The following is a 14305-nucleotide window of genomic DNA, read 5'->3' as shown; positions in this document are numbered from 1 at the left end:
AACCACACCTCTTGGGCTTTAAGCTATATATGCACATATTAACTGAATGTAGCATGTTTACAGTGATGTCACAAGCTCGGTTCCAGGCTTCAGATAAAGAACAGCTGCATCACTGCGTTTGAGCAACCAGCTAAAAACAGTCAAGAAGTAATGTTCTATATACCTGAACTTACAGAGTGTTAGAGACGGGGGATAATTTGACTACACCTGAAATACCACCACAACTCACCGGTAACAAAAGCCAAATGTAATTTGCTAAAAGACAATGTGTGGTTATTCTTCACAGAAAAGAGTTTATTGCTTAACTTAGTTCTCTGAAACCATAATTACACACCTGTGAAAATTACAAAAGAAGCTCTGCATGTTGTGAGAACCACACAGCACAACAATCAAGTCACTTGAGGTTAGAGGAAAATGCTTGTTCTATAAGTGCTGTAAGACAATGTTACAAAAGTAGGACAATGCATTACAATTCAACTTTTTGGGGTGCAATCCATAGAATTTATGATTAAAGAGGACAAAGGGTTACACAGCACCTGACTTTCTGTAGGCACATTCTATCCACTGCCAAAAAGCCCCCCCCCCAGCCAGCATGCACACAGTATGATTAGTGGTCATCTCTCATAGCACATTTAGGCATTTCATGTAAATTTACAGTAAAAATACCGCTGTACCTTTCAGTGCTGTTACAACACAAGCTGCATTAGTACATGTATGTGTCTGTATTTGCTGTTAACAGAGTTACAATACTGAGGGTGGACTGGGGGACCCTGTTCCCATCGCACTGGTTTTACTCCTTCTTGTTCCCCCACTTGGCCATCTTGTTGTTCACTGGGGTCTTCATGAAATTCTTGGACTTCATGTAGGCCGCGATCTTCTCCAGCCCCTGGCAGGTGATGGAAAGAAACCGCAACAGAAAATTAGCTCAATATTTTAAAGTGATTGTTAAACAGGCTTCTGGCAATTAAAACACTTGAAAAGTAAAACACACGAGTCTGACCAGGACAGGCTATGGATGATATTACGAAAGGCTATTTCTATAGTCTAGAGACACCTATATACTACATAATGCACCTCTAAATTGACAACTCACATCTTGCACTGCTTCAACCACAAACTTGTGATCTTATGAGGCTCTAAACTCTTTGTACCTTGAAAATCTGACTCAGCCATTAGAGAACTAGGCATGAAACAGTTCAGGATTCATCCCCAAGCAGAAACCATGTGATTTTAATCACATTAAACAACTACACAGTAAGTTGCTTCTCCAATTTATTAAAATGATACCAAAGAACCAGGGTCTCTCTGTCTGAGGGGCATCTAAGGGGGGGGGTTCTCACCTCAAACCTGTCCAGGAAATCGCTTAGGGACTTGAAGTCGTCCAGGCACTTGGGCTCAAACATGCGATGCTGGTCCAGTAGCTCGTACATGATGAAGTCCACAAAGGTGATCTACACAAAACAGAAGCCATGTACCTGACACTGAGGAAGCTTGAGCCAAGGGCACGACTGCAGTGACTCCTTTAACCTCACAGAAGTAAACAGCGCAGCAGTGACATGAGAGCACTGCACAGAACATTAACCTCCTGTTCCTTCCTCATCACTCATGGAAAGCACTACAAACATCTGAAGACTTCTCTACTGGAGGGAAGAAGCCGGGACTCGTTTACATAAGCGCACGGCTATTTTCTGCGAGGCTTCTGCCAAGTCCAGGCGCCTGCATACAGGCAGCGGATCCAGAGGAACAAAGCAGGCTACTGTCTGGCACCTGAAATGAAGTAGGTCACAAGTGGTGAACCATGTGCACTGGGCCAGGGAACGGGATGCAGCACAGCCAAGCAATAACCAGGCCATGTTTTACCATGAGAGACCCAAGATACTGTGACTAATGTAGCAAGTTAGTGCCGTCAAACATTTAAGATTAAGTCATTACCCCGACCCCAAAGAACGACGTAAACAACCCACACACTCTCGAAGTCGGCATTCACACAACAATCCACACCAATCACTTTTTCAAAATTATACCCTGGCACCATTACCTTATCACCAGCAAACCACTTCCTGTCTCCCAGGAAGTCAGAAAACTGTTTCAGCAGACCAGGTAGCTTCTGCACATAACCAGGCTTTATTTTGTCCTACAAGCGGGGAGAAAAGGCATCCATAGCTCACACACAATTCAGACACGTGGTACGCAGCATCGCGTCACAAGACAAGTCAAAACCCAAAGTTACGCTGCCTGAATTACAGCAATGAATTGAGTTTAGAGACAACTGCGCAGCCAGGCAGAGTTAGCAGAGCATCTCCCACGAGACACAAGGCGACATCGCAGATAAGATCTAGAATTCAGCAGGAGGCGGTGATAGAGACACAAAGCCACGCACTCCGGAATGAAACAAACGCACTTGCGTTACCATACAGCCACAGACAAGCACTGCAGTTCCCTTTGTATAGCCTGAAAGTCATGCTATAGAATTCTGCTTGTGCCCCCCCCGTTATCCTGACCAGGACTCACAAAGTCGGTGTAGCACATCATGACGAAGCCATTGCGAAAGTCCATTGCCTGGTTCTCCATAACATCCACCCGGATCTTCTCATCCTCAGACTCCCCACCTGCATGGAAACACAGGCCCAAGCAGGTAATCAAAAAAATTAGTAACAGAATCCACATAATATGGTTTTAAATCTTTCAACTTGCACATAACAAACATGCACATTTTGCTGCCTTTCCCCACATAACACGGTTGTTCACTGGAATGTTTGCCGTTTAATACTCACTGTAATGCAATTGCCAGTGATGCGTTTTAACAGTGATATGGGTAACTTTTTATATACCCGTCAATAGTCCATCCATAGATATGCCACAGTTGGTTCCAATTAATTATTATTATACCATAGACTTAATACATTTCTGATTGATAGAGTATAACTGTTCTGCTATACCATAACACATATTGCAGATGGGCATGTTGCTTGAATATCCCCAGCTATGTAACTCACACATGTTGTGTTTGCGTGCGATGTACCGCATGATGGCATTACTCTGGACAATCTTCCTGTCGCCATCCTCAAGGTAGGGCAGCTGAAGAAATCAGACAGGAGGGGAAAATCACATGAGCACAGCAGCATCACAGGGCTCCAACCTGAACAAACAAACGCTGGCAAGTTACTCACATTGGGAAAGTTCATTCCAAGCTTCTCCTTTTCATCGAACCAGCAGCTTTTATCATAATCAGGGGCTAAGGAATGCAGAGTATAACAGATTGTGAGGTTGACTTAGTCAGATCTTCTAATCAAAGCAGCCAAACTCAAATGTTCACCAGACGCCATACAGTCAGTGGCAGCAGGCCGGAGACGACATGGTCGGAAAGTTTCTGAAGTGATGCTGACATGCCAGTTTGGTAATTCCAAGGCAAACAAACACTGACACATGTATGGTACCGGGAAGCCAAACAAAGCAGCAAATAAAAGGAAAATGTTAGTGTCACTCAAGTGATTTTAACCTTTATGACCTGTGTGTAAATTTTGGGTTTCACCACCATTACCTGTTGGACCCTTAAACCCTTAGAGGAGAACACTGCAACACTACAGCTTCAGGACAACCAGACAGCGACGAAGTCATCCGCAGTGGAGCAATTTAATGTTCCATTTCAATAGCGATAGACCGGTTCAGAGAACCGGGGCAGTTACATGTAGAGGCTCGATTTACGTCACATCCAGCATCCAGGGCTCCAGACAAAAAGAAAACATTTAGGAAAAAAGCTAGTTGCAAAATTAAAAGTCTAGTTACACAGGTGACCATTTCAGTCGCCACCTGGAGCTCTGACATACACAATGCTGATTTATTATATATATATATATATATATATATATATAAACAAACTTATAGATTTCTCACATATAACATGTGAATTTGGAGGATTTGTCTATATTCAACCCAAACCAATCTCTTAGATAAGATAAGCTCATCAACACAAAGCTTGTCCCTGCTCCGAGGCTTTTGGTTTGCCCAATCAAGTCCAAACATCAAATCCATAACACCGGATTTGCCCACTGACAAATCAGGCAAGTTTTATTCATTTTTTTTTTTAAATCACCATGCATCCCTTACCTTCACCACAGGCATACAGCTTCTCCTCGTACTTCGTGCCGGTGAACTCCAGCAGCAGACGAATGGGCTGAGCAAGCTGTTGGATTAACCATGATATTTCATGGGACAATAACCCTACTGTTACATCACGTTCACGGGTTTCCCTCGCCACATATTCCAAAAACACTCAGCACTGGCATTAAGTATCTGCAAACCATCGGCCGTAGAAAAGCTTCTGCGTTTGCACATGGCTTAGCAACAGTTATTACTTGGAAAAGTCTCCATCCTGTATTTTGTTTGAATAAACTTTCAAAAATATTATAATTCACGTCATATAATGCATCCAGCGGTAGCACTGTTGCCTCACACCTCTGGGACCTGGGTTCAAGTCTCCATGTGTGTGGAGTTCGCATGTTCTCCCCATGTCAGCAAGGAGTTTTCCACCGGGTACTCCGGTGTCCCCCCGTAGTCCAAAAAAATGCTGAGGTTAATTGGAGTGTGTGTGTATGCGAGTGTGCCCTGTGATGGGTTGGCATCTCATCCTGGGTTGTTCCCTGCCTTGTGTCCATAGACTCCAGGCCCCCCGCAACCCTGAATCGGACAAGCGGTTACAGAAAATGAAGCGATGGATGGATGGAACACATACATACAAATGCCATTTTTTTGGAAGTCCAGGAGTGGACACAGCATTAATTTTTTTCCGTTATCACGAGTTACTCGTCTTATGATTTCGACACAACCAACTTTCTCAACATTATGACGTCGGATTTTTTTTCGTTTTCCTGATGTGATATAAATTCATTGTGTGCGCTACAGTGCAAGTTGTGATCTCGAGATGTGTTGTATACTTTTATCTCGAGATCACAAAAAAATGACGTTATCTTGAGATAAAATTCTCTGAGATCGCAAGAAAAAAAATCGAGATAAGAGATCAGGTCCTTTTGGGGAGCAAGCACTGGTGCAGCGCGGTGCAGCGCCCACTACCCCAGGCCGACACGCGCCCCAGTCCCACCTACAGACACCCACAGAGTTCTGTTACCCACACTTGCAAAAGCAACACTGCCTTTTATGCTGCAGGGCTTTGGGTCTGGTGCCACTATCGAACTACATGAAGCATATGCAAAACATTAGAGGCCACTATGGTGGCGCCATGCTTTGAGACTTAGAAGCATTCAGTCAAGCACTAAAATAGTGTCTTTGGGTGAATACATGCATAGCAAATAAATATGTAATTTACTCGTGAAGGTAAGCTTTATCTGTAGTTCTTATACGAACTTAAGTTATATGCGTGTTTATTTGCTCGTATCAGCTTGGGAAATAGCCAACCTCTCCCACCATATTTTACTCGTCGATTAAATAAAGCAATCAAACTAGCGGGCAAACACATCAAGCGCGACTAAGCATTTTTCTCGGATTAGTGCAAGCTTTCTTACCCCCCTGATATCCCAGTAAGCCAGTTTCATCGCCATGGTTCTGCTTCACAAACCAATTTCCAACCCTGCACTCCGAATACAGACCAGCTCGATCTTCCTCGTTGAATAGTGAAGCGGGCATTAAGGATGGAAGATAATCAGCCAATCATGAATAAGCTCGGTGAGCGAACCGTGATCATACGCAATCTCATTGGATAAAGAGACCATTCAATTACCTTAGTTCTTACAATGAGAATGTTCTGAATTCACGTGTCGCCGATTCGCGTCAGTCAGACTTTGGGCGCTTAAGTTGTTCCAGGCGTGGAAATGATCTGCAGGTTCCGTGTAAATTACTCCTGAGATGGAATCATTTATTTTATCTGTTGGGTTTAGTTACCGCAAGTTTCTCTGCACATGTGTAATACAGTTTATAAAAACTGCGCAATTACGTTGATTTACTACGACCGTCATTCATTCTCAATACACCATACATGACTTCTGAATGAATGTACGTATTTTATTTTTTTAAATATAGCAACCATGCAACACAGAAACAGTGCAGCAAGAAGTTGATACTCATACAGCAAAACCACAGTGACAACAGAAATGACACAGGCTGCAAATCCTTGGAAAAAAACATCAAAACGCAATAATAATCAAAAATCGCCTATGACAGAGAGAGAGAAAAAAACAGAACTTTAACACAATCAGTCAATGACGCAAAGACTTTAAATACGTTCAAAAGCAGAGTACCCTCGTTTTGTTTTAGTAGTTGTAACAGTGGCTTGCTGGCCTGAGCGAATGTGTCATTTGAGTGTAAATTTAATCTAACAGCAGTACAGATGAGATTTTCCCAGGGACCAAAACATCATCACCTATAACACCGAATTACAAAGACTTCTACGAGGAACTTTTTATTTTCAGCCACGTTTACTTGATTCAGGAACTCTTTACCCAAAAAAATATTTTTCATTGGCAGATATGATGATACTATTGTAATTTTCACACAAATAACATTGGCGATATCCATCCTCACTGGTAAATGGGTGTTTTCAAAAATCTCGTAAATTCGTCTTTACATGTGTGTGTTTTACCCGCACATGAGAAACGGAGTTTGGAGATGAGGCCAGTTACCACATTCACTGACGGTGGCTCTGTCTCAATGCAAAGCCATTGATAGGTGACGTCCCACCATCTTCATATAAACTGGATGTTCTGTCAGTATGATGTCAGCTGGCGCCAAGCCTAATTTTAAAATCACTTTAAGCATGAACAGATGAACTCCTATTGTCTGCATCACAGGAACTTTGTTAATCAAAGTCTAGTCATAATGGAAACACTTAAAAACTAAAATAAAATACTAAGCCATTCACAGGCTCCCCAAATATGGGCAAAGATCACCAAGAAACCCGGCTACTAATGACAGCCACACAAATGCCATATGATTAACATCAGAATCAACACGCTTTTAGCATCACTGGTAAGACATGCAGAGGACTAAACTAATAACAGTGGGTAACAAAAGTTACTAACGTCACATATATTTATATAGATCTAAATATAACTGTTATGGCTATTTTACAAAAATACACCTATTGTTTTGTTATTAAATATTGTTTGAGTTCAACAGGATGTCTTAAAGTATGCATTGTACTGAGCAACACGATTATTGTCTAGTTGGCATCATATGAATAGGTTTCCCATAATTCTTTGGGATGAAGGCCTAGAGGAGGTGGATTACAAAGTGCGGTCATGGAGGAGATCACATGCTTAAAAAAAACCCTGTTTGCCCCACCAAACCTTGCTGAATCTACTACATCTCCATATTGTCAACAGTGCAGTGAAAACAGCCATGGAATCACTAATGGCTTCCACTCTGACCAATTTTTATAGCGTGATAAGGAGTGTCCTTACAGAGTGTCCTTACAGAGCCCTTACAGAAATGTGGATTTCACATTATAAGCCTATTAGGGCGAGTTTAAATTGGACAGCTTTTGTCCAGCTTTTGGCATCGGAGTAAGATGGCGGCTTAATGAATTTGGGATTAAAGGCAAACCGCACGGTGACCCTGGAATGGGTGAGAATGGGAAGGTAGCTGTCTGAAGCGATTGCAGGCAGAAGGCCCCGCGACAGGAGGCAGATCCGTGTGACACTGCCCTGCTGGGAGTCTGCGTCCGGGCCTCTCAGACGGCGGAGAGCGGATGGCTGCCTGTCTCTTAACACTCACAGAACGTTACCGTCGGCATCCCAAACACTACATAGAAGCGGGCTACCAGAAAGCATCTGTGTTTGCGCTCAGAGCCACAGAACGCTGGCTGCCCATTGGCTGTCAGAACAGGATTCTGAGTTTTCGTACCCCGCCCCCCCAATTGTGGAAACACATGTGCATGTATCCATACACTCAGCACCAAGGAATCAGTCCCACGTCGATCCTTTACCAGGTTACAGACGCGTGAGAGAAGACAAAGGCTCCTCGTCCGGGACTTAGCCGGACCCCGAGACGGCAGCCATGGACAGACTGTCCTCTTCCTCGATGGACTCCAGCTCCTCGGAGCAGACTGCCTGGGTGATGAGCTGCAGCTCCTCACACAGTGTCTCGGAGCGGTACGCCACGCGGATGTCTGGCACATTACTGCGCCTGATGTCGTTGCCCTCCTGGCCCTCTTTCGTGTAGTTGGGCCCCAGCCAGTGGCTCTTCACCTGTCCATGGGGTGGGACGATATTTTGTTTAAAGTTACTTGCGGAGCACTTGCTTTACCTGGAGTCACTGTAGGGACTGTACACCCCGCCCGGAGTCCCCGTAGAGACTCTACACCCTATCTGGAGTCACTGCAAAGAAGAATTATCTACCTGAGAGCTATATGCTTGCTGCATGTTTATAGCCAATAATCCACATTGATTTTCAGCCTGCTGGTTCTGGGCTGTACGGCCGCCTACCCGGTGGGAGAAGCCACTCATCAGCACGCTGTTCCTGGCCAGCTCACACATGTCACAGGAGCTCAGCTTCCACACCTGGGCGGCGATGCTGTACTCCTCCATCAGGGGCTCCTGGACCACAGGCAGAGAAATGACAGTGTAGTTTTAATGATTCCATTATTGCTGCTTAGTGGAAGTTCGAAAGCAGTGGCCCTAATTCATCCTGACACTTGTGCAATGTGCTATTTACACATGCTAAAGTACTATATGTAGCTTAGCAAAGTAGTGAGCAATCTGCAGGTAAGGGTTGCTCACTACTCGGGTCACATGTGTAACTCACCTTGGTGAAGTGGAACTGCAGGGGGTCGTCGGTCGACAGGGAGACCATGAGGCCACGGGACAAGTACTCGGGGAGGGGGTTGCGGTGGTAGCTAAGAAACAGGCTGTTGTTGCTGAGGGGGGACATGGCGATGGCAACCTGAGCCAGATAGTACAGGTACTGGAGCACAGGCGCCTGGGGAGGGGAGAGAGTCCCGGTTACTGACAGGAAGATCTGAGTGCAGAGTGAAGCCTTCTGTGACACTGGGCAATTAAATGTTGTATGAAAACCCTTCCATTTTACTAGATTATAATTCTTTCCATCCAATTAATCAGTCTAATACTCCCGCTTAATAATGTACAAATTAACATCACAGCAGAAAAACAATATAAAGTAAAATATTTACATTTTCTGATTTTGATTTCCAATTATCCCAATGGCTGTCACATCATACCATTATCATGGATCTAAAGATGTATCAAATTGCTAAAAATAAGTAAACACAGCTCTGTTGTACATACATATAATTGCAGTGTTCCTCCACCCAGGCCTGTGAACTCTCTCTGGACCTGTCTACCTAGCGCAGTGTTCCTCCACCCAGTCCTGTGAACTCTCTGGGGGTCCCAGAGGACTGGGTTAAGGCAAACTGGCCTAGCAAACTGGCAGGTCTCACCTTTCTGAGCAGCAGCCCATGGGAGATGTTCTCTGACAGCATGAAACCTGACACCAGGTGGTGGATAGGCCCAGCCTCTCCACAGTGTGGGCGGAGCACAAATGTGTCAAAGCCCCGCCTCCTGCACAACATGACGGTCAGTTTCAAATACACGGTCAAGAACCAACTTGAAGTAGTACAAGAAACATTTTACTGACTGTCCTACACATGTGATATTGATTTAAATATAATTTATGTATAGCAGAAAATGGCTGCCCAGATTATTATCTAATAAGACAAAAATCAGATTATGCCCTGTGCAACAAATCAGAACCTTTACCACTATATACACACACGCAATAGATGTGTTTTCTCCATGAAAATACTATAGACAAGATTATTTTATCAGAGAGGAAACATGTTAAGACATATTTAAACCTAATATGATGCACCAGTCCACTAGGAATCCAGAAAATTCCACGGACCAAGGTTACCATGAGATGAAGATGTAGACCTCAGTCGCCTTGATACATGCCTGCAAGACCTACAGTCCCTATTGCTAAGCATTACTAAGTATGTAAAAGTCCTGATTTCCGGTTTCTGTCTTGCAGGACCTGCTTAGCAGGTCTTCTGGGTCACTGCCCATCTTAATTATCACCAATTAACAAGGCAGTCTTTCCAGAAACAGGCGATTCTCGCTCTCTAGAGCCCAGCCTTGTTATTAATAGACAAGGCAAATTTTATTACACCCCACATTGTCAAAGGTAGAGGTTATTTAATGTGCTTTACTGGAAGAAGTAATACGAAAATACAGATAAAAATAAATAAAAAAACATAGAAAGGAAGACAATCCATCCATCCAGCCATCCATCCATTCATCCATTTTCCAAACCGCTTATCCTATTGGGTTGCGGGGAGTCTGGAGCCTATCCCGGAAGCAATGGGCACGAGGCAGGGAACAACCCAGGATGGGGGGCCAGCCCATCACAGGGCACACTCACACCATTCACTCACACATGCACACCTATGGGCAATTTAGCAACTCCAATTAGCTTTCAGCATGTTTTTGGACCATGGGGGGAAACCGGAGGAAACCCCACGATGACAAGCGGAGAACATGCAAACTCCACACACATGTGACCCAGGCGGAGACTGGAAGACAATACAATGCACAGAAATACAAACAAATGTGGGACTGCAGCTATACACTGAGCCCATCCTGCCGAGAATGAGGGGGGGGCTGCAGGGGCCCCTGGACAGCTGCCATACCTGCGCAGGTGGTTGAGCACGGTCATGTTGGCGTACATGTAGTAGAGGTAGTAGGAGTAGGGAGGGTTGTCCTCCTCCGTCCAGTTGCCAGGTAGGCGGCTGTCCAGGTTGAAGATGTGCTGTTCTGGCTTGGACTCATCATCCACGCTGTCAAAGCCCACCACCTGAGGATGCACACACACACACACACACACACACACACACACACACGTGCATATTAACCGTAATGTAGACACACACACTCACACAATCGGGAAAGAGCTGTAAAACTCAGGAACTTTTTTTTCAGCAATTATTAACCTCTCACCACAGAAAAGACTCTTTTTTAATGTGCCTGGAATGCCTTGTTGGAATTCCAGGCCTTGCTTCCAAGATATGGTGAGGTCACCTCGTAACACAATCCTTATTGGCCACCTACCCACAAGGATCAGTCTGCAGATTGGTTAGTTTGCCCCTATGCTGCAATCAGATAAGCTGACCAATCAGAGCACACTGGGCTCATCAGGGGGTGGGGCTTAAAGCAGAACAGAGCAGAGTTATAAACAGAGTGAATAGAGATGTACTGTATAAGAAAAATAATGTGCTTTTGGAACACTGTAGCATGCAAATATATTGTGACAGACCCAAATATAAAATTTGTAAATTGCTGTTTGAATTTCATAGTAAAAATGAGTATAATAGGGCTCCTTAAAAAATCTCTCAAGCTTAAATACTGCAAAACAGTACAATATGCATTTGGTGGAAGGCAGACCATCTCTGTTCAGAGCTGGTCTCAGTGCAGCCCTAACGATCAGTACTGTAGTCAGCTGAATGTCAGTAGCCTTTGGTTGCCTTAGGCCAGTCTTATGTTCCTGTGACCTTTCGTGAATCCTGTGACTTGCATGCACATTCATCAACCTTGAGCAGGCCATACTCACATGCTGGAGAAAGAGGTGGAGCTCAGGGTGGCTGCGGGGGTCGATGGTGGCCTCAAACAGCGGAAGGAAGATGTTCTCCAGCATCTCTTGGAAGTTGGCCAGCTGCTTCTTAGAGTGGTAGACATCACTGTCCAGAGAGAAACAAGTTTATCTGCCCTCTTCACCTCCAGCTGACATGTGGCTTTTCTTTGGTGTGAACGAGGAATGACAAGCAGCAAAAAGTCAAACAACAAAGACGAATTTGGCTTTAAAATGAAAACTGTAAAATTGTAAAATTTGACACCCTGACCCTAGAATTAAGCACAGGATACATCATGATATGTTCGTGAAGAAAAACTATTCTTAGATGGCTTCTGCATATCACCCTGCACAATGTGTCACATCTGTCGATCATGAAGAAGCGCAGTAATGAAACTTCATCTTACTGTGAAATATGTAGGATAAAACCAGCTTGCTGCATTAAGTAAACAGGAGGATCAGTGAAGACGTACTGGATACGTCACATAGCAGCTACACAAAGGCCAATAAAGACCCAAACGATTCCCATGATTATCAGTCATGTGTCTGTTATCTGCCAATAGTATTCTGCCAACTGAGAGGGGAAAAAATCATAACATACATCCACACTAACATGGTCATGTGGAAGCAACACTAACTTAATAATAAAAAGTACACTTTTTACTCCAAGAAAACGTGTCCCGTGTGTCCTAGATCCCTGTGCTCTCCTGAGCATACCCCTCCCGCGTTTCTATCACAGCATTCTCACTGCGTCCAACGTCTGATCAGGGAAGAAGAATTACTACAAGAATTACTTACATAGTTACTTTCAGAGCCCTCACAACCCCAAAAGACTGTGGTCCCCCCAGGCAAGGAGTCTGGGGCAGAGGACACAGGGAAACAGGACTCACAAGAGGCGGGGCACCTGGACAAGCCAGCGCACGTTGTCAGAGTAGACGCCGTGACGGACAGCCCAGTGCGCCAAGCTGTCCCACTCGTCACGCGAGCGCCCATACACTGACAGCCTCAGCTCTGCATTCTGGTACTTGCTCTCCTCCAGGTCAGCCATCACCTCCTGACATGTGATCACATGTGACCAATCAGGGTGAAGTCCTCTGAAACACATGTGCTCCTACCCAAAATGCATCACTACTGTCTCCTAAACCTAAATAAATCTCTGAAACCTAGTTATGTTACAAGCCTAAACAAGTAACATTGAATCATTTTCTTAAATATATAAAGGAATAAGTACACTGCTCTTGTTTCACTGCCTTCTCTTTATATAGTTTACACAGGACTTATATGGAAATCAGATCATGTTTGAAGTCATATTTATGCAGAAACACAGAAAATTCCAAAGGGTTCATAAATTTAAAAATGAAATTAGGAGAGTAATAAAAAGTTCAGTGTAGTTATCCCTGCTTGATAAGGAGAAGCAACGACGTAACAATGGCCTAACTTTTAGTGAATACCATGTGTTTACCCCTAGTAAATTGTTTAAAAACTTAAATTTGATGTGACTGTCACAGCTCCTGTCAGCAGGGAGAGAGACACACCTTAATGATATGGCCAAAGTATTTCCCCTCAATGTAATTATCTGTTTTGATGAAGATCTCACGCAGGATAGATTCCCCGATGGGGTTGTACTTTGCGTTGAACTTGTCGAAGCGATGGAAGGTGTTTCGGTCCTGTGGGGAGAGAGACGGTAGCAGGAAGCATCGTGATAACTCGTGAAGATGTTCTCCTGGTGAATGGTTAAATCGGGACTCCATTACTGCACGTGGGCATGCTTATCTACTGCGTGTCAGAAAAACACGAACTTGTCAGCTTGTCTTCTGACTCATTTTCCCACATCCTCACTATTTATGTCCCTCTCTCTGCCTTGGTCACATGACAACAGCTGGTGAGTCATTCAGCTTTTATCAGACTAAAAAGCATCTTTTCCCATTTAAGGTCATTTAAAGCATCAGAGGTGCAGGAATTTGTGGATGATTTGATGCGACAGGCAAAACAATTCTGTGTTTTCGTTTGATTTCTGTGTGTTTATTAATGCAACACATTTTTTTCCACCTTGGTATGTTCTGTAATCTAACTGGCAAAGACGAGATAGAAAGCCTTGCACCGGACGCTTACAGCATGAACATCCAGGGTGTCGACGCTCAAGTCGAAGGCCGTGAGGTTCATGCTCTCGAACACCTCAGAGAGGGTCTGGCCCTTGCCGTTCACCATCTGCACAATCTCACCCAGGTTCTTCTTCATGGCTCGCTTGATGAACCGAAGGAGGTGCTTCTGGTTCATGCAGGAGGAAGCGTGGATGTGAGTGTCCACCTGAAGGGGGAGGCAGAAACACTGCTGGTGCTCACATGTTGTTTTCCGGATGTGGAAATAGCTCAAGTCTTATGATACAGGAACGGTGGATGCAAACACTGGGTGTCCACTAGGTGGCAGCATTAACCATGTTATTCATCTCCAGACTTGTCCAATATATTTCACCACAGAGGCGGGAAAAAAGATCTGGAAAAGAAAGTGCAGGAAGGCACTCTGGGTAGCAGACCTTGCGGATGTTGTAGAAGTCTCGGTGTGGGACCTTCTTCTGTGCTGCCAACTCCTTCATCTCATTCAGCAGAATGTGCATCTGAAACTTGGAGCTCAGATACTGCAGCCGCCGATAGCAGAAGGACTTTCTGTCAGAGACCCACACAGACGGGAGGTCAGACATACACATGGCTATTCCAGC

At 44.4% G+C, this 14305-nt stretch overlaps 2 protein-coding genes across 3 annotated transcripts in view; both read right to left on the bottom strand.

Moving 5' to 3' along the window:
• Positions 1–273: 273 nt before the first annotated feature.
• On the bottom strand, positions 274–5671 carry LOC125726680 (glutathione S-transferase Mu 3-like). Its single transcript, XM_049003045.1, has 8 exons — positions 5520–5671; positions 4108–4183; positions 3171–3235; positions 2997–3078; positions 2512–2609; positions 2039–2134; positions 1341–1451; positions 274–886 (listed from the first exon to the last, which is right to left on the bottom strand). Exons 1-8 carry the CDS (start codon positions 5553–5555, stop codon positions 791–793), a joined length of 660 nt encoding a protein of 219 aa, XP_048859002.1. The 5' UTR covers positions 5556–5671; the 3' UTR covers positions 274–790.
• A 330-nt stretch (positions 5672–6001) lies between these two features.
• Positions 6002–14305, bottom strand: part of LOC125726679 (AMP deaminase 2-like) — a 29463-nt gene continuing 21159 nt past the window's right edge. For both annotated transcript variants that reach the window (XM_049003043.1, XM_049003044.1), the window contains exons 9-18: positions 14123–14252; positions 13702–13896; positions 13125–13256; positions 12480–12643; positions 11572–11698; positions 10655–10818; positions 9407–9527; positions 8755–8928; positions 8436–8546; positions 6002–8198 (exon numbers count right to left, since the gene is read on the bottom strand). In XM_049003043.1, coding sequence (XP_048859000.1) covers positions 7983–8198; positions 8436–8546; positions 8755–8928; positions 9407–9527; positions 10655–10818; positions 11572–11698; positions 12480–12643; positions 13125–13256; positions 13702–13896; positions 14123–14252 — 1534 coding nt within the window. In that variant the 3' untranslated portion in view covers positions 6002–7982. The remainder of the gene's footprint in view (positions 8199–8435; positions 8547–8754; positions 8929–9406; positions 9528–10654; positions 10819–11571; positions 11699–12479; positions 12644–13124; positions 13257–13701; positions 13897–14122; positions 14253–14305) is intronic.

Source organism: Brienomyrus brachyistius, unplaced genomic scaffold (assembly GCF_023856365.1).
Source record: "Brienomyrus brachyistius isolate T26 unplaced genomic scaffold, BBRACH_0.4 scaffold74, whole genome shotgun sequence".
Taxonomy (NCBI): domain Eukaryota; kingdom Metazoa; phylum Chordata; class Actinopteri; order Osteoglossiformes; family Mormyridae; genus Brienomyrus; species Brienomyrus brachyistius.
Note: the sequence above shows the minus strand (reverse complement) of the source record. Positions and strands in the feature narration are given on the sequence as shown.

Coding starts and splice junctions, on each gene's coding strand:
- LOC125726680 (XM_049003045.1), bottom strand. CDS start 5,555: ATGGCGATGAAACTGGCTTACTGGGATATCAGGGGG. Junction 2,610..2,996: donor CGCACGCAAACACAACATGT/GTGAGTTACATA, acceptor GTTTCCATGCAG/GTGGGGAGTCTGAGGATGAG. Junction 1,452..2,038: donor AGTGGTTTGCTGGTGATAAG/GTAATGGTGCCA, acceptor TGTTTTGTGTAG/ATCACCTTTGTGGACTTCAT.